Genomic DNA, 18,132 nt, shown 5'->3' with positions numbered 1-18,132 from the left:
TAGGTCAGACCTGTACATTTAGTTTGCAACATACGTATTTAATTCACTAACTAAATATTTATTTAGGAGCTAAACATTTAGTTTACAAACTAAATATTTAGCTCCAAATTAAATATTCATTCCCCAAAATAAATTTATTAATCCCAGCTAAATGTTGATTTTGGATTTAAACCTAAATATTGATTTTTCAAACCAAAATAAATATTGAGCTTTAATTTATTTAATTTGGGAGTTTTAACATTTACGTATGAACAACATGGTGAAAATAAGACTTTGGGAAATGAATTCCCTTTTTTTCTCTTGAGACCAAATTACCCTGCTGTTAAATTATGACTGACCTTACAAATGCATACCATAAAAATCTACTAAATACCAAAAAAACCGAGGAACCTAAAACATTCAGTAAAATAAAATATGAACGCGTTAGGTGTCGCAAAAATACTACAAATCTGATCCTTCTTCCGCCGAAGGCTGTGGTCCTGTTCCGGAATTTGCCGGAAAAAGCCGAATATTTTCCCTGAGACGTCGCGGCTGCTCACAGCTGACCGTTTTTTCCTCTCAGTTGGAATAGGTCTGGACTTCAGTCACCGGGAACAAAACATCTTCTGTTCTTCTCCGCTTCCTCATTCTGGTTTGAATCACTTTGTGGTGTTTTTTCTTGTTTTTGGTGTTTTGGAGAGACCGGAAGTGTGGAACTTGTGACAGCAGCATGGGGTGAATCTGAAGATGTGGATTTTATTCCGGTGATGAAGAAAGTGACAAAACTCAAGGTTGGTGTCGGAATGAAACTCTTTTTATGAAATCATTAAATCTGATGGTTTTTTTTCAGGAGTTTAATGGTTTTCTTCTAGTTTCAGGTTCCTGATTCTTTATCTGGTTTAAAAACATGATTGAATAATTTTCTATCGAAGCGTTTCTGCTTCGCTGTTTTCAGGCAAGTTCTGAATTATAAATCAGTTTTATTTCTGTGTGCACCATGTGCATCCCAGCGTGGGTTCATCATCTAATCACACACACACACACACACACACACACACACACACACACACACACACACACACACACACACACACACACACACACACACACACACACACACACACACACACACACACACACACACACACAGTCCCAACTCGGCTTCCCAGTGGTAAAATTTAAATTAAAAACATCACAATAAACTTTTATTGTTTGTTTCTTATTAAAAAAATAACCATCAAACTAACTACAGCAGGGTTTAAATTCAGATAAACGTGTGAATTGGTGACTGATATGACTGAGTATAAGCGCTTTGGAGTCCTCTGACTATGAAAGGGTCATTTATCATTTAAAATAAAGATATATGATTGGAAGTCCAAATATCCAAATCAAAATAAAGTCAATACATAAATATGAGGAAACGTTGTCTGCTGTGGAACGATCACATCATCACAAGTTCATTTTTTTCTGATAAGCATAATTCAGGTTTTTATAATAAATAAGGACAACAATGAGTGACCAGCTTAAACAAACTCCAAGTAGACCTCCAACAGAGTCATTGCACATTTTTATTATTACCTCAGCTCAGGATTAAAATAACAGTTAATACAGTAAACCTCTGCACACAAATAAGGGATTAACGAGATAAACTTCCAAATGTGTACCTTTTTTTTATTAATATTGTAACAAGGAAGTTTCCCACTTTGAGGGTTGCTGGTGTAATCCCACCTTCCTTCATCATGTGTTTCATTAAATATAGATGATTTGTTGTCTCAATATGACCTTTCTGGCATTAAAAGTTTAATGGTTGAAGGTAAAATCACCAGAATGATGTAAAATGATCAGAAATAACATTTAAAGGATTAAAAGTGGCCTCAACGAGTGAAAAAGTACAAAACCAACAAAAATACCTGAAATAATCTAGAAAGACATTTTAAAAACTGAGATTAAATTATGTGAAGAGTCTCAGTTGGTGACATTCTGAAACCGAAAGATGTTTCCTGCTAACTCACCATGCTGCTTTCAGATGGTTTTCCGCTGCTGCAGTCTTCTCCACCCAGGTCATGTGTCCAAAGAAAAAGTCTGATTAAATACCTGCAGGAAGAGGGCGAATGAAGTCAGATTGCTGTGGTTAAAGCTTCATTGGGCTTCCGTTCGCTTAACACCTGAATCCTCGGGCCATTTCTGCAATTAGAGACTTTATAACATTAGAACGAAGCAGCACTTTAGCTGGATCTGTAGATCTTACTGCAGCCCCTGTCCTGTTAGTGAGGCAGTTCATCAAGGTGGGCTCAGAAAAACGTCTAAAATAAAACATCGGATTTCTAAGTAAAAACAAGAGTTGATAAAGATTCAGACAGCACATCCTCATGTGGTTTATCATTGTTATTTATGATAAAACCTCGTTTTCTGCTGAAGCAGTGATCCAGATATAATCATTCAAACTTCACTTGTTGCTAAGCGATATAAAAAAACATTTACAAACTAAGCTGGGTCTAATTCTGACTCTCTGCAGTCACATTTTAACGGTGCTTAGTGTAAAAGTATCTCAGAAAACAGCAGCAGCCTCTGAGAACGACCTAAAAAGCCACAACAACATTTTTAAAGTTTCATGTGAACTTTGTTATTAATTCATCTGCTGAGAGACTTGACGGTGTAGATTTTACTGTCAGTGTGTTCACTATGTGGGTGTTGAGACTGGGAGTGCATTATTAAATCAGCATGGTGTGTGGGAGGTATTTGTGCATTCACTGTATTTTTTCTAAATTGTAATAAATTTATTTTCCTGCAACTTGGTCACCTGGAGGAACGTGTCAGCTACACCGATTCAAAGAGTCTAAATCACGAGTTTCAGAGCAGAAGTTAAAGTTTAACAGGAGCTTTATTCAGTCGTGGCTTCATCTAAAATACAATGAAAGTCCAATGTTGCTAAAAAAAAAAGCTCAAACATTGAATCTATATTAAACCTACTAAACCTGTTATCTTATATGGGCAAAGTTTGGATTTCAGAACAACAATCCAGTAAATGCTTTAAAAAGCTGCAACATGTAAAGAAAACCTTCACAAGACTATAGAAGATGTATAATTCTCTACAGCAGAAAGTTTACATGAGAACAGATTGGTTTCATTTCAGTGTTACGTGAACTTTCCCAAGAGGAATGTGTTTCGTGTTCATTAATAAATCCTCGTGTAACTAAATCTGTATGAAAATGGTCGCATTAACAAGTCAAACATGGATAAACACGCCTTCGGATGATGTGAAGAATGTTCTAAAGTGACTAAAACAAGCGCATTTCTGTTGATGCGTCTTTTGTATTTTTGGTTTCATAAAGGAAGCTGTGTGGGATTTCATGTGTTAAAGGAGCAATATGCAAGAATCCTAAAGTGAAATGATCACAAAAGTCTAATGAAGGTAAGTTATACTGAAACAGACGACTGGGGGTTCGTCAGTTTTTCTCCTTTAAAGTGACTGTGTATTTTCCCCGCCGATAGTGGGCAGTACATACAAAAATCGTTGCAAGCAGGCGGTAAATTGTGCGTGCGAATTAAGACTTTACCAATGGATGGCCATTGGGGTCAAAAATCCCTGGGAGCGTAACATTCAGCAAAATAACAAGCACATCAGACTCCCTTTCATCACTAGCAATGAGTGACGAGGTAACTAGAGAAAGTTTTTGTAACCAGTTGTTCCACATGGGCTCCCATAGAAGGATACATGACATCTAATATGAAATCGCCCAGAGACGTAGGCCCAATCGCAATACTCGCATTCCCACCCTTGCACCATCCTTCACTTAGGCATTCCAGTCCAGGGGTGCGAGTGCATAGGGAAGCGATACTCAGTAGGTGGCCTGCGGGCCAGGTCCAGCCCGCAGGGCCCTTCTTTGTGGCCCCGAACCGCCAGCAACTATCTCCCCTGGACCGGCAGTCACATTTGCATCGAAGGGGTAGGATAGGCTGGTGTGTATTGGTGTTTGGTTATATTGTATTGGTCTGTGTGCATTTGATCTGCCAGTACCCCTGGAGTAAGGTATCTCGATTCTCAAGTAAGGAAGTTGACCGTGCCCCTTTGGCACCGTTGATGCGCACTTTCCGGATTACCCACCATCCATTGCAGAGTGGGAATTTTGAGAAAGAGGGAGCAATGGCTCAAGTGCCTTTTCTGAAAATATGTATTTTCTAACTAAATAAATTTATTTAAGACAATTAATTATATTTATTCATGCTCTAAAAAGTTTGTTTAAGAAGTAGCACAAACAGTGACTGCATCCTGGCATGCGTCGTGGTTGATGACACAATGCTTACTGTTCCATTTGGGCAATTATCTGCACATTTGTGTACTACACACTAGAAACCTTACTAAAGACTGTAGAGAGCAGTCCGAGTTTTGGGATTGGGCCCTAGACCCACTACCATGTACCTTAGACCCAATTTTTATGGTTATATGTTACAAAGTTGCCAGTATTTTTCAACAATAGGCATCATTTCATTCTTTTTCAGCAACCTTTTGATGGATATTTTCAGAGATTAGCTGTCAAAAATAGACATTGTTTCTTTAAAGATAAATTCTGGTTGAGAACCAGAGAACCTCTCACACTGCCTGAGTGCATGCTCAAGGTCATGGCTTGAAGACACCAACACACCCATGTTGATGATGTAGTTTTTTTTACTCTTTGTGCTGTTAGACTCAAAACATTCACCACTTTTCAGGCATGACCGTAAACACAAATCTTGCTTCCAGTCATGGAAAAAAAAAGGCTCCTTGAGGTCTCAGTGGTCTTCAGAGGGAAATAAGTGGTTGATTTCTCTCAGATTTATGGATGTTCTACAACAAAAGTTCAGTTTTTCTTCAGTTTCCACCTGAGACACAGAAACAGAAACAAACACAACAAAAGCAGGTCTTTCATTTGTCCACCACACTGTTCCCTGTCACTTCCAGTGGGAAGGCATCAGGACATCATTAAATCGCCCGCATGAAAAGAAGCAACGATTACAAGTAAAACTCTTTCATGGGTGCCTCATTATTTTTTAAAGCTAGAAGAAACTCGTACTAACTTCTCATCATTGATCGTGAGCTGCAGCGTCCACAAATCCAGCAGGAGGCCGTTCTCACATCTCTCTCTCTCGCTTGTTCTGAGACGTTTGCACCAAATGGAGACAGTCAGAGGAAGAACGTTTTCACAGATAACCTGCAAAATGTTAACTTCAAGTTCAGCTAAAACCTCCTTTCAATAAATCTAACATTCATGTTTAATTTGAGAAGTCAGAGCAGGACTTTACTGTAACACTTGTTTGATCATTTTCACCTTTACTAGTAATAATTCATGTGATGCTCTTTGACTGTTTTTGTGGGTTTATGCATGCAGCTGAGAACGTTGCAGGTGTTTTGGCCATCAGAAATCATAGACACTTTCCTCCAAGATAGTTTATTTCTAAATAAAGATCTAAGAATTCAAATCAGGCTTCACTAAGATCGAAAATACTTTTAACCCTCCCATTGTCCTATTGGGTGACCCCGACAGGAAAGTTGACCATTGAGCAGGATTGCTGGTTTATCCCTTGAGGTCCACGCGGCTGGGGTGAGGAGAGAGCACCACCTCACCCCTGCCATGTGGACCTCAAGGGATAAACCATCAATCCTGCTCAATGGTCAAGTTTCCTGGTGGGGTCACCCATGAAGACAGTGGGAAGGTTAAAGTGTTTACCCCTCCTAAAACCCAGAAACAGACATCGGCTAGCTGCGGCTCAGTTTAGCGAAGGTCAGAAGGTTACTCATAGAACCAAACTGTTGACATGACACTTACGTTTGGGGGTTTCCTCCTCAGTATGAACCGATCTCTGTCACTGATGGTTTTGGGGTCTGAATCCTTCAAAGTTTCTGCAAAACTTTGGACATGTGGAAAGACAGCGCTATTTCTTTTCTATTTGATCGAGTTGAGGAATTTCTTGATTTCCTGAATGCGTCCACATCTGCCCAAGACAAATCCATGCTTCTGTCAGTTAAAGCTGAAATAGGAGGTGGAGAGACGGAGATCCCACGTGGAGTCTGGAGTGAAGTTGGTTCTGTGTTTTTTGCTGTTGGTCTTAGATGTTTCCCAATGCTTTCCACTGCGTCTTTCCTGGGAATTCTCACTGTAAACAAAATAAAGTTCTAAAGTAGCCCGACCAATTTTGGGATCTCCGGTGGTTTCCTTCTCATCTCTGCTGAATCACTTTTGCCTCAGCAGAAATCACCATGGTGAAGGAGAGCCTACCCAACTGGGTCCACCAGGACTCTGATGAAGGTCTTGTCCACGTGAACGTTGGTGGTCTGAAGAGGAGCCTCTGTTCCAGCACGCTGAAGAAATTCCCAGACACCAGACTGGGAAAACTGTTGGCGTGTGACTCAGAGGAGGACATTCTGCAGGTCTGTCTCTGATGTTTGGGACGAGATTAAACGCCGACCGCCCTGACGTGTGTTCGTTTAATTTTGCAGGTGTGTGATGATTATGACGTGCAGCAGAAGGAGTTTTATTTTGACAGGAATCCCGGCCTCTTCCCTTATGTCCTCCACTTTTACCAGACTGGGAAACTTCACGTGATGGAGGAGCTCTGTGTTTTCTCCTTCAGGTCTGTTTGATCTCGCTCTGCTGACCCATCTTCCTGTTGCACACAACAGCCTGATTACGTTGATTTACTCACACATCCTACCTGTTTGTTTTAGGAGCTGAGTGGTTGCTTCGTCAGCTCTGAGCTGCATTAGTTCAGATCTTCTTGCGCTTACAGCAGATGTGGTTTATGTTGAACTGGAAGCAGATGCAGCAGATTGTTGTCTCCACTAAAATAGACATTTGATGATTTGTGACTGATGTTTCTTTTTCCATAAAACCCATCATCTGTGGAAAACTGAACTAAAAAAAAAATTTATTTTTTTACACGTCTTCAATAAAGAATCTTTCCGGAGTTTTCCCTTTCAGAAATTATGTATGGGTTTTCAGAAATCCATAAAAGTGATGATCTTATCATGTACTGTGATATAATGCAAGCAATACTTCTTTTATTTTTTGCTACACACGCCCCCTGCCCCGCAGAGCTCCGTGCAATAGGAAACTGAGCGCTGACCAGAACTAACCAACAGCGTTAGACTACCGCTTAGATGCTTCAAATTTAAGGAATACCTCGGCTGATGCAGAGTTGATGAACTTTTCACGGACAAGCAAGTCTTTAAAATATAAATATAAGAGAACACAGCATGGCATGAGAATAATACTTGTCAAACAACGTGTTTTAGCTCGGTTTGTTGGCTACAGAAGCACATTTATAAACAGAAACGTGAAGTCGCCATCTTAAAAAAACAGAGCGACAGACTTTTTGTGTGATATGCATGTCAGCCACTAGATGGTGCCATCGGATAAGAGAAATACTTCAGAAATAGACTTTAAGAAGAAATTCAAAAATATTTTCTGTTTTTGCTAATTCAGCTTAGGAAGACAAATATACATGAAAACAACAGCGTTCCCTTGCCTTGACGTGGGTCATCTGGAGGTGGACCACATTGGCGAGTGCCTGGTGGCTTTTACCCATAGAGCCCGGCCGGGCACAACCTGAAGAGGAAACGTGGGTCTCCCTTTGCATGGGCTCAACACCCATGGTAGCCGAGAGCGGAGACCTTGGCGGTCTGAGCCTCGGCTACAGAAGCTGGCTCTTGGTACATGGAACATTCTCTGGTGGGGAAGGAACCTAAGTTGGTGTGTGAGGTTCTGATTTGATATAGTCGGACTCACCTCAACGCATGGCTCTGGCCACGGAACCAGCTTCCGTGAGAGGGGTTGGGCACTCTACCACTCTGGAGTGGTTCCGAGTGAGAGGCGCCGAGCAGGGGTGAGCGTCATAGTTGGTTTACCCCGGTGAACGAGAGGGTAGCCTCCCTGTGCCTACGTGTGGGGTTACAGATCCACACTACAGTTCACACTACCCACCCTTTTTGGAGACCTTGGAGGAGGTGCTGCAGAGTGCTCCCTCCGGTGACTCCCTTGCTCTGCTGGGGGACTTTAATGCTCTTGTGGGCAACGACAGTGAGACCTGGAGAGGTGTGGTTGGGAGGAACAATTCAATTCAATTCGATTCAAAAATACTTTATTCATCTTCATCTTCAAATTCAGTAAATGCCCCCCCGATCTGAATTCGAGCAGTGTTTTGTTATTGGACTTCTGCGCTCATCATGGAATGTCCATAATGAACACCATGTTCAGACATAAAGGTGTCCATATGTGCTCTTGGCGCCAGAATACCTTAGGCAGCAGCTTGATGATCGACTTGTTGTCATTTTGTCTCGGGTGAAGAGAGGGGCCGAGGTGTCAACTGACCACTACCTGGTCACCGATCTGTTCGTAACTTATTGACAAGATTTCTAGGTGCAGCCAAGATCTGTTTTGGTGGCCTGAAGATCAGGTCTCTGCTTTTTGCAGATGATGTGGTCCTGTTGGCTTCTTCAGAACTTGATCTCCAGCTTTCTCTGGAGCAGTTTGCAGCCAACTGTGAAGCAACTGGGATGAGAATCAGCTCCTCTAAATCCGAGACCATGGTCTTGAATCGGAAAAGGGTAGGAGGCCATCTCCAGGTCTAGGACGAGGTCCTGACTCAAAGGTAGGAACAAGCTCTCGATTTACTGGTCGATCTACGTTCCTGCCCTCACCTATGGTCACGAGCTTTGGGTAGTGACCGAAAGAACGAGATTGCAGATGCAAGCGGTCAAAATGAGTTTTCTCAGCAGGGTGACTGGGCTCTCCCTTAGAGATAGGGTTCGAAGCTCATTCGTCCGAATGGGACTCTGAGTAGACCCGCTGCTGCTCCACATCGAGAGAAGCCAGTTGAGGTGGCTCAGGCATCTGGTTAGGATGCCTCCTGGACGCCTTCCTGGTGGGGTTTTCTGGGCACATCCAACTGGGAGGAGACCCAAGGGAAGACCCAGGACATGCTGGGGGGACTATGTATCTCGGCTGGCATTTCCCGGAGGAGCTGGCCCAAGTAGCCCCCACGACGCAAGCCCAGATAAGCAGCTGAAAATGGATGGATAGATAGATGGAGCCTAATTCAGCTTTATTTCTGTTATTTTTCATAAAGTCAGGAGATTGAGTACTGGGGCATCAATGAGTTCTTCCTGGACACCTGCTGCAGTTACCGATATCACGACCGCAAGCTGGAGAGCAGCAAACACCGCAGCTGGGACGACGAGAGCGACGTCAGCAGCATCGACACTTCGGTGGATGAAATATCCGACTTAAACAAGTCAGACATTGTGGTGCTTTTTTAGTAAATAGTGAACTGCACACCAGGGTTGACCATTCTCTTCCTCCTGCTTCAGAGACATGCAGCACTTCCAGGAGGTGCGTTATGGGAACATCAAGAAGTGTTTGTGGCTGACGCTGGAGAACCCAGGTTACTCCATCCCCAGCAAGCTCTTCAGCCTGCTCTCCATTGGAGTCGTGATCACATCCATCACCACGATGTGCATCAACAGCATCCCAGAGTATCAGGTTGGTGTGGATTTTGGCATGCATGTGGGATTTGAAACATAAAACTGGTTAAAAGGAGAAGAGTTAAAACAGGAAGAGCTGCTGGAGCGGCATAGATACAGAAAAGTAAAAGTATAGGAATAAAACTACCTAAGCTCCAGCAGAGGGTCCACAGACCTTCCTCCTCTGATTTCAAACAGACTTTTGACTCTGATGGGAAGTTGATCGAAGACCCAACCACGCAGACTCTGGAGGTCTTCTGCAGCTGCTGGTTCACTTTTGAGGTGAGGAGATTAAAAACCAAAGTGTGTTTTGCTCTGTATGCTAAATCTGAGTGATGATGTTGATGATTATGATGGACATTTGCACGCGTCTGTTACCTCAGGTTGTGACGCGGCTGCTGCTTACGCCAAACAGAAAGAAATTCTTTCGCCACCCTCTGAACATCATCGACATGGTATCTGTGGTTCCCATCTACATCACCCTCGTCTTCGACTTGTTTGTGGGATCGGAGTCTGAACTGGGAGACCTGGGACGACTTATACAGGTGTTTGATCTGATCACTGGAGCTATGACGTTTAGTGTTAACCCTTTGGCCATGTTTGTGGGCCCCAAAAGGCCAGGATTGGCTGGAGGACTGTGAAAATAAATGATAACAGAACAGGTTAGTTACTCACACATAAATCATTGTTGCTAAATTTCGGATATCATGTTGCAGCTGACTGTGAATCCCACTTTGAATTCTCGTACTGGGATCTTTAAACTCCAGCTAGCCCTCATAGCAACTCCAGTTACTCAGACTCACTTGGTTTTTCTGTCAGGTGTTCAGGTTAATGAGGATCTTCAGAGTGTTGAAGTTGGCCCGACACTCGACCGGTCTGCGTTCGCTGGGAGCCACGCTTCGGGTGAGTCGGGACTCCACAACATTATCCTGTATGTGACAAATGTGAACCAACCCCAGAAATAATGCTAATGAATCTTATCTGTTGGTTTGTGATGTTTGAGTCGACATTTCTGTAAAAATGCAACCGGAAAAAGTTTGATCAATTGCAGACCGTCACACAAAAGCGTTAGGAAAGTTTTTACTCAAATTCATAGTTCGTCGTTGTCGTCTTCGTCGTCTTCCTACGCTTATCTGGGTCCGGGTCGCGGGGGCAGCATCCCAACTAGGGAGCTCCAGACTGTCCTCTCCCCAGCCACCTCCACCAGTTCCTCCGGCAGGACCCCAAGGCGTTCCCGGATCAGATTGGAGATGTAACCTCTCCCAACGTGTCCTGGGTCAACCCGGGGACCTCCTGCCAGCAGAACATGCCTGAAACACCTCCCCAGGGAGGCATGCTGATCAGATGCCTAAACCACCTCAACTGACTCCTTTCGATCTGGAGGAGCAGCGGTTCTACTCCAAGTCCCTCCCGAATGTCTGAGCTCCTCACCCTATCTCTAAGGCTGAGCCCGGTCACCCTATGGAGGAAACTCATTTCGGCCGCTTGTATCTGTGATCTCGTTCTTTCGGTCATTACCCAAAGCTCATGACCATAGGTGAGGATTGGGATGTAGATCAACCAGTAAATCGAGAGCCTGGCTTTCTGGCTCAGCTCCCTCTTCACCACGACAGATCGGCTCAGCGTCCGCATCACTGCAGAAGCCAAACCAATCCACCTGTCAATCTCCCGATCCCTCCTACCCTCACTCGTGAACAAGACCCTGAGATACTTAAAACTCCTCAACTTGAGGTAGGACCTCTCTCCCGACCCGGAGTTGGAAAGCCACCCTTTCCCGGTCGAGAACCATGGTCTCAGATTTGGAGGTGCTGATCCTCACCCCAGCCGCCTAACACTCTGCCGCAAACCTACCCAGCAAGAGCTGAAGGTCAGAGCTGGATGAAACTAGGAGGACCACATCATCCGCCAAAAGCAGAGATGAGATTCTCCTGCCACCAAACTCAACACACTGCACACCACGGCTGCACCAAGAAATTCTGTCCATAAAGATTATGAACAGAACCGGTGACAAAGGGCAGCCCTGGTGGAGTCCAACCCTCACTAGGAACAGGTCCGACTTACTACCGGCTATGCGGACCAAACTCATGCTCCTCTGGTAAAGGGACTGAATGGCCCTTAACAAAAGGCCACCCACCCCATTGTCCTGGAAAGTCCCCCACAGGGTACCCCAGGGGACACGGTCATAAGCCTTCTCCAAATCCACAAAGCACTTGTGGATTGGTTGGGCAAACCCCCATGCCCCCTCCATAACCCTTGCAAGGGTATAGAGCTGGTCCACAGTTCCACGGCAAGGACGAAAACCACATTGCTCCTCCTCAATCTGAGATTCAACTATCAACCGGACCCTCCTCTCCAGTACCTTGGAGTAGACCTTTCCAGGGAGGCTGAGGAGTGTGATCCCCCTATGGTTGGAACACACTCTCAGGTCACCCTTCTTAAAGATGGGGACCACCACCCCGGTCTGCCGCTCCTCAGGAACGGCCCCCAATGATCACGCAATGTTGCAGAGACGTGTCAACCATGACAGCCTTACAACATCCATAGCCTTGAGATACCCAGGACGAATCTCATCTGCCCCCGGGGCTCTGCCGCTGTGTAGTTGTTTGACTACCTCAGCAACTTCTTTCCCTGAGATTGGACAGTCCATCCCCAGGTCTCCCGGCTCTGGTTCCTCCTTGGAATGTGCATACAGTAGGTGGGATTGAGGAGCTTCTCAAAGTATTCCTTCCACCGTCCAACTATAGCCTCAGTTGACATCAGCAGCTCCCCATCCCCACTGTAAACAGTGTGAGCGAGTTGCGGTCTCCCTCTCCTGAGGCGCCGGACAGTTTGCCAGAACCTCTTTGGCGCAGATCGATGCGTTTGGGTCTGCCAGGTCTACACGGCATCTTCCCCTGCCATCTGATCCAACTCACCACCAGGTGGTGATCAGTTGACAGCTCCGCTCCTCTCTTCACTCGGGTGTCCAAAACATACAGCTGCAGGTCAGATGATACGACTACAAAGTCTATCATCGACCTGCAACCTAGGCTGCCCTGGTACCAAGTGTACCGATGGGCATCGTTATGTTCAAACATGGTGTTCGTTATGGCCAAACTGCGGCTTGCACAGAAGTCCAATAACGAAACACCACTCGAGTTCAGATCAGGCAGGCCATTCCTCCCAATCACACCCCTCCAGGTCAAGCTGTCATTGCCCACGTGAGCATTGAAGTCCCCCAGCAGGACAATGGAGTCCCCTGATGGAGCACTATCTAGCATTCGTCCCAGGGACTCCAAAAAGGGTGGGAAATCTGAACTGATATTTGGCTCATAAGCACAAACAAAAGTCAGGACCCGTTCCCCGACCCAAAGGCGCAGGGAAGCTACCCTCTCGTCCCCCGGGGAAAACCCCAACACACAGGCAGAGAGTCTTGGGGCTAACAAAAAACCAACCCCAGCCCTCCGCCTCTCACCCGGAGCAACTCCAGCAAAGGAGAGTGTCCAACCCCTCTCAAGGACTTGGGTTCCAGAGCCACTGCTATGTGTCGAGGTGAGTCCGACTATATCTAGCCAGTACCGCTCAACCTCTGCCACAAGCTCCTTCTCCTTCCCCGCCAGCGAGGTGACATTCCATGTCCCAGTAACCAGTTTCCTTGTCCGGGGATCGGACCGCCAAGGCTCCCGCCTCGGTCTGCCACCCGATCCACATTGCACCGGACCATTCTACAGGACAAGAGGCGGGCTTAGCAAGAAAACAAAAGAAGTATTGTCTACATTGTCTTCGTCTTCGTCTTCCTCCGCTTATCCGGGTCCGGGTCGCGGTGGCAGCATCCCAATTAGGGAGCTCCAGGCCGTCCTCTCCCCGGCCTTGTCCACCAGCTCCTCCGGCAGTACCCCAAGGCGTTCCCGGACCAGATTGGAGATGTAACCTCTCCAACGTGTCCTGGGTCGACCCGAGGGCCTTCTGCCGGCATTGTATCACAGTATATGGTAAGACTATCACAGATTTCTGAGAGAATCATGCATAAATCCTGAAAGGAGTAAAACTCCGGATTGTCTCCATGCTGATTAGGGCTGGAAGCCTGTCGTCCATGAACGCACACCTGTAGCCAGCCAACAGAGGTAAAACATGTTGTTTTACTTATTATTCTCACATTGTGCTGTTTATTCATATGTTTATTTTAAAGACCTAAGAAACATCGCCAACTCTGCATCTGTCCTTACTTCCACAAACATGTGCTCGCTCTGTGATTGAAATCTGTGGATGTCTGATGCTATTGGCTAATGCTGAACGGTGCGCAGTTCACATTGCATGGTGCTGTACAGGACAAGGGACGAGCTTAGCAAAGACAAAACCTGACATGTTGCCTACGTAAGACCTACTACCACCTAATGCCTGAAAGGGGGAAAGCTCTGGGTTGCTGCTTTAAGGATGGGAGAGGATTCAGGCTGAAGTATCAGTTAGAGCTTTATCGTTAAGCCCTTAACCAACGTGCAGCCCTGCGAATATGTTTGAGATGAGCATTAACTACTATTACACCAGGTTTAGTTCAATGTAAGTAAAATTCATGGAATTGTACTTATTCATACTAGCAAGAGCCGTTAATTTTATGTATTTATTTTTTTAACTGTGTGGTTATATCTGATCTCATCTCAGCCTCTTGGAAACGATCTATAGATAGATGAAGGATCTGTGGCCACAACCTGCTCCTCCTGGTTCCTGTTACATCTGCAGTTCGTGTTACAGTCCAGCTGATGGATAAAGAGTGTTATGTTTTTTACAGAAGACATCATTGTACATCATCTGTAATCTAAACTGATAATGTAATTCCTCTAAAACTGCAGCAGAGTTTAGATGGTTTATTGTATTACTTTTCCTTTTAAACTGCTAAAGTGATTTCACTAAGTGCACCTTTCTGCGAGCAGTAAGTGTTCACCTGGACGCTTCTGCAGAAGAACGAACATAAAGGAGTTGAACTTGAGAGAAACTATAAACTCAGCAGAAGAACTGGAAAATCAGCGGTTATATTTAGAACAAGGCACTCTAGCAGCAGAGCGTCCAGGCTGTGTTTTATTTTTAGTTGACTGCATTTTCTGAGGGTGTTTTGTTTTCTTGTCCACTGTCTTTGGAGAGTCCCAGGAGGGAGGAGGATTACAGGACAAGTTGGAAGAATCTTAGTCTTTCTCCTCTTAAAATATCGACTCCCACCATGAACTATTTCATAATCACTCTCCATGAAACAGCTCTTATGGTGCTGTTTGCTCCTACATGTTTAAAACCTGACTATCCAAAGACTCAGTTCATCTTTAAAGGTGCAACATGCAAGAGTTCTACAGGGAAATAATCACAAAACATTCTACTTTTCTCGGCCATGTTGGAAGAAAGTTTATACGGAAACAGATTTAATTCTCAGCCTGCTGAGGGGGTTGTCAGTTTTTCTCCATAAAAACAACAAAACTAAACAAAACTGTGGCACAGTTACTGTTTACAATCTGATTTGGTGAGGTTGCCAAATCTGCGCCGAGCTAACGCTGCAAAAACCTCAAGAGTCGTTTAAAGAACTAAAGCCAGTAACCAGGATAAAAAAATCTCAAGCTACTTTTTCAGTCACCAACAAGTCAATATTACAGTGAAGCGTGTGTGTGTGAAGTGAAAATGAGTCGTTCAGAACTATAACAGCAAGCTAACAGCAAGAAGGTAAACAACCACACTTCCTCTAATGCTGGAGAGATATTACCATAATAAGTGTAGTAAATGCTCTATACCGTAAAACACCCAGGAGTGCTGGTGCTGATCCGTAACTGGTAACAGCCATGAAAGTCACAGGAGTGAGAGTCATATTTTTGCTTAAGAACTGACTGCAGTAACCACATTTGACCACAGGATGTCATGCTTACATATTACACCTTTAAACTGCCAGCCCTCAGAGTATTTGATGGAGATGACTTTCTGTTACTAATACACCAATCACTAATCGATGAAACTAAATACACACATGTAGAAAGAAGTTGACTAAACAGCAGTCACAGCATTCCCAGTAATGCTTATTATTAATCACCCCTTCATGCCGCGTCTGCAGCACAGTTACCGGGAAGTCGGGATACTGCTGCTCTACCTGGGTGTCGGAGTGTCGGTCTTCTCAGGAATCGCCTACACTGCTGAATGTGAGGAGGTAAGGTTTGGTTACAATTTAGACTTTAGTGTTTAACGCACACTCCTGCATGCCAGGTGAGTGGAAGAGTCTCATCCATATCTGTTTTCAGGACGTGGGTCTGGACACCATCCCAGCCTGCTGGTGGTGGGGGACGGTGAGCATGACCACGGTGGGTTACGGCGATGTCGTTCCCGTTACGGTGGCCGGGAAGCTGGCGGCAAGCGGCTGCATCCTGGGGGGCACTCTGGTGGTGGCTCTGCCCATCACCATCATCTTCAACAAGTTCTCTCACTTCTACCGCCGGCAGAAAGCTCTGGAGGCCTCGGTGAGGAACAACAACCAGAAGAATGTGAGGATGAGCGAGCCAGAGGAGGATGAAGAATCTGACGGGGACAGCTGTTGCCTGGACGACGATGATATTGATGATATTGAGAAGGACGACATAGATTATGAGGATGAAGGAGGCGTGATAAACTACAGTTATGTGGAGCATCCGACCTGCTCGTCAGTTATTAGAAAAAAGGAGTTTTATCAGCTGTAAAGATCAGCTAATCTTCATCCACGCCACCTTCTGCCCGACTGATGAGCTGCAACTCCGGGAACCGAACAAACTACAAGAACAATACATGACGAGAGTTTGGGAAGTTTGGATGTCTAGCTTGTTATTTAAGAACACTGAAACATTTCCGGGCTTCCATGAAAAACATATTTTAATTTGGTGTTTTTTTGCTGTCATTCGCTGTGCATGTGGGCCATTCCAGGGTGGACGTGAAAATCAGAACACAGAAGCTGACTGAATCAAATCTGACACAAAAGTCAACAAACGACATAGAAAGATGTAGAAAGCATGTTAAAAAAACAATAAAATATACCATAACAACTGTGAATGCTGCTTTTGCAGAAGAAGATAAAGATATAGGACTCTGTTGTTCTGATTAGATGTCAGCAGATGTTCCAAAGGTACAGATGAGATCCAGCAGCAACCCCATAATACCTACAGCAGCAGAGTAACCCTTAACTGGGAAAATACACACAAACTCTTAAAGCTAAACTGGAACCAGAAAATGAAGGTACAGCATATATTAGTACACCCCACTACATCCATCAGAAAACCTTTAGTTTACTTTAAGAATCTACATTTCCTATGCGATACCATTACTACAAAATACTCCCACAAATGTGGGTCAGTGACTGCAAACAAGATTCGTTCATTGTTACACAAAAGTGATTTTGCTAACAAATCCATCCACTTTCTTGACCCGCTTTTCCACGCAGGGCCGCGGGGGACTGGTGCCTATCTCCAGCTGTCTTTGGGCATGCAGGCGGGGTACACCCTGGACAAGTTGCCAGTCTATTGCAGGGCAACACAAAGACACACAGGACAAACAACCAAGCACACACACTCAAATATAAGGACAATTTAGAGAAACCAGTCAACCTGACAGTCCTGGTTTTGGACTGGGAGGAAGCAGGAGACCCTGGAGATAACCCATGCATGCACAGAGAGAACATGCAGGCTCCTTGCAGAGAGAATCAGAATCAGAGTAGGTTTATTGCCATTGTCAGTGAACAAACAATTCACAAACTAGGAACTTGCTTCGGTACTAATGTGCTACATATAACATGAATAACAAGATTAAAAATAGAATAAAATATAATAAAAAAAATAGAATAAAACTTTCAGCGATAAAAAATGGCAGGTAATGGTAACATGGCCGATAACGTGACGTTGTGTCGAGTACAGAAGACGAGCAAGGTTGTGTGTTTATAATCTATTCACAAGTCTAACGGCAGATGGAAAGAAGCTGTTGTTATGGTGTGAGGTTCTGGTCCGGATGGACCGTAACCTCCTGCCTGAGGGAAGCGGCTCAAAAAGTCCGTGACCCGGGTGAGACCCCCCCCAGGTTAGGATGCGAACCCAGGACCTCCCTGCTGCAAGGCAACAGCGCTAACCACTGCACGACTGTGTAGCCCCCGAACAAATCCATTCAAGCTAATATTGTAAAAACAAGTACAACCCAATTGCTAGTCTTGGAAGAAACGCCAACAAATTCTAATTAACAGGCACTCAACCACAGGTGAGTCCAATGATTCATTTAAGAGGCGTCCAGCAGATATGTTACTATAAAAGGACATTACTTAACAAAGAAAAGTTCTTCCCATTTCATGCTGTCAGCAATGCCTCCTTCTGGAAGAGAAATGTCACAAAATCTGAGAAAGAAAATAATGTCTTTACACAAAAAAGGTGAGGGCTGCACGATGATCAGCAAAGCTTTACATATCTGTCAGAATACTGTAGCAACAGTGATCCAAATATTTAAAGATGGAAGTGCAACCATCTTACAGAGACGTCCAGGCCATCCACAGAGGTTAACATCTGGACAGGAGCATCTTCTGATGAGAAGGGTTGAAGAAAATCACCGTGCAAGTTCACTGCAGTTGGCTAAAGCAGTGGAAAGCCAAACTGGAGTGACCGTTGCCCTCGATACCCTACGGCGCACACTGCAGAGGAAATGCATAC

General features: G+C 44.7%; 1 protein-coding gene across 6 annotated transcripts; it reads left to right on the top strand.

Moving 5' to 3' along the window:
• Positions 1-250: 250 nt before the first annotated feature.
• On the top strand, positions 251-16,491 carry si:dkey-43k4.5 (delayed-rectifier potassium channel regulatory subunit KCNS2). 6 transcript variants are annotated; one of them, XM_015958497.3, is made up of 11 exons: positions 251-770; positions 6,207-6,385; positions 6,455-6,588; positions 9,082-9,246; positions 9,323-9,494; positions 9,674-9,757; positions 9,859-10,020; positions 10,295-10,378; positions 15,537-15,629; positions 15,721-15,780; positions 15,919-16,491. In XM_015958497.3, exons 2-11 carry the CDS (start codon positions 6,215-6,217, stop codon positions 16,150-16,152), a joined length of 1,359 nt encoding a protein of 452 aa, XP_015813983.1. In that variant the 5' UTR covers positions 251-770; positions 6,207-6,214; the 3' UTR covers positions 16,153-16,491. The 6 variants fall into 6 exon arrangements, with proteins under 6 accessions (XP_015813983.1, XP_054588279.1, XP_054588290.1 ...); XM_054732304.2 differs by adding an exon at positions 3,312-3,391 and having other exon boundaries at positions 15,721-16,491; XM_054732315.2 differs by adding an exon at positions 3,312-3,391 and having other exon boundaries at positions 6,204-6,385; positions 15,721-16,491.
• Positions 16,492-18,132: the final 1,641 nt, after the last annotated feature.

The sequence above is a fragment of the Nothobranchius furzeri genome, chromosome 3, assembly GCF_043380555.1.
Source record: "Nothobranchius furzeri strain GRZ-AD chromosome 3, NfurGRZ-RIMD1, whole genome shotgun sequence".
NCBI lineage: Eukaryota > Metazoa > Chordata > Actinopteri > Cyprinodontiformes > Nothobranchiidae > Nothobranchius > Nothobranchius furzeri.
This window is presented reverse-complemented; position numbering and strand designations above follow the sequence as displayed.

Excerpts from the sequence above, each read along its gene's own strand:
- si:dkey-43k4.5 (XM_015958495.3), top strand. The coding sequence starts at position 6,215 with ATGGTGAAGGAGAGCCTACCCAACTGGGTCCACCAGGACTCTGATGAA. Across the intron at positions 9,247-9,322 it reads GAAATATCCGACTTAAACAA|AGACATGCAGCACTTCCAGG; the intron begins GTCAGACATTGT and ends CTCCTGCTTCAG. Across the intron at positions 15,630-15,720 it reads ACACTGCTGAATGTGAGGAG|GACGTGGGTCTGGACACCAT; the intron begins GTAAGGTTTGGT and ends ATCTGTTTTCAG.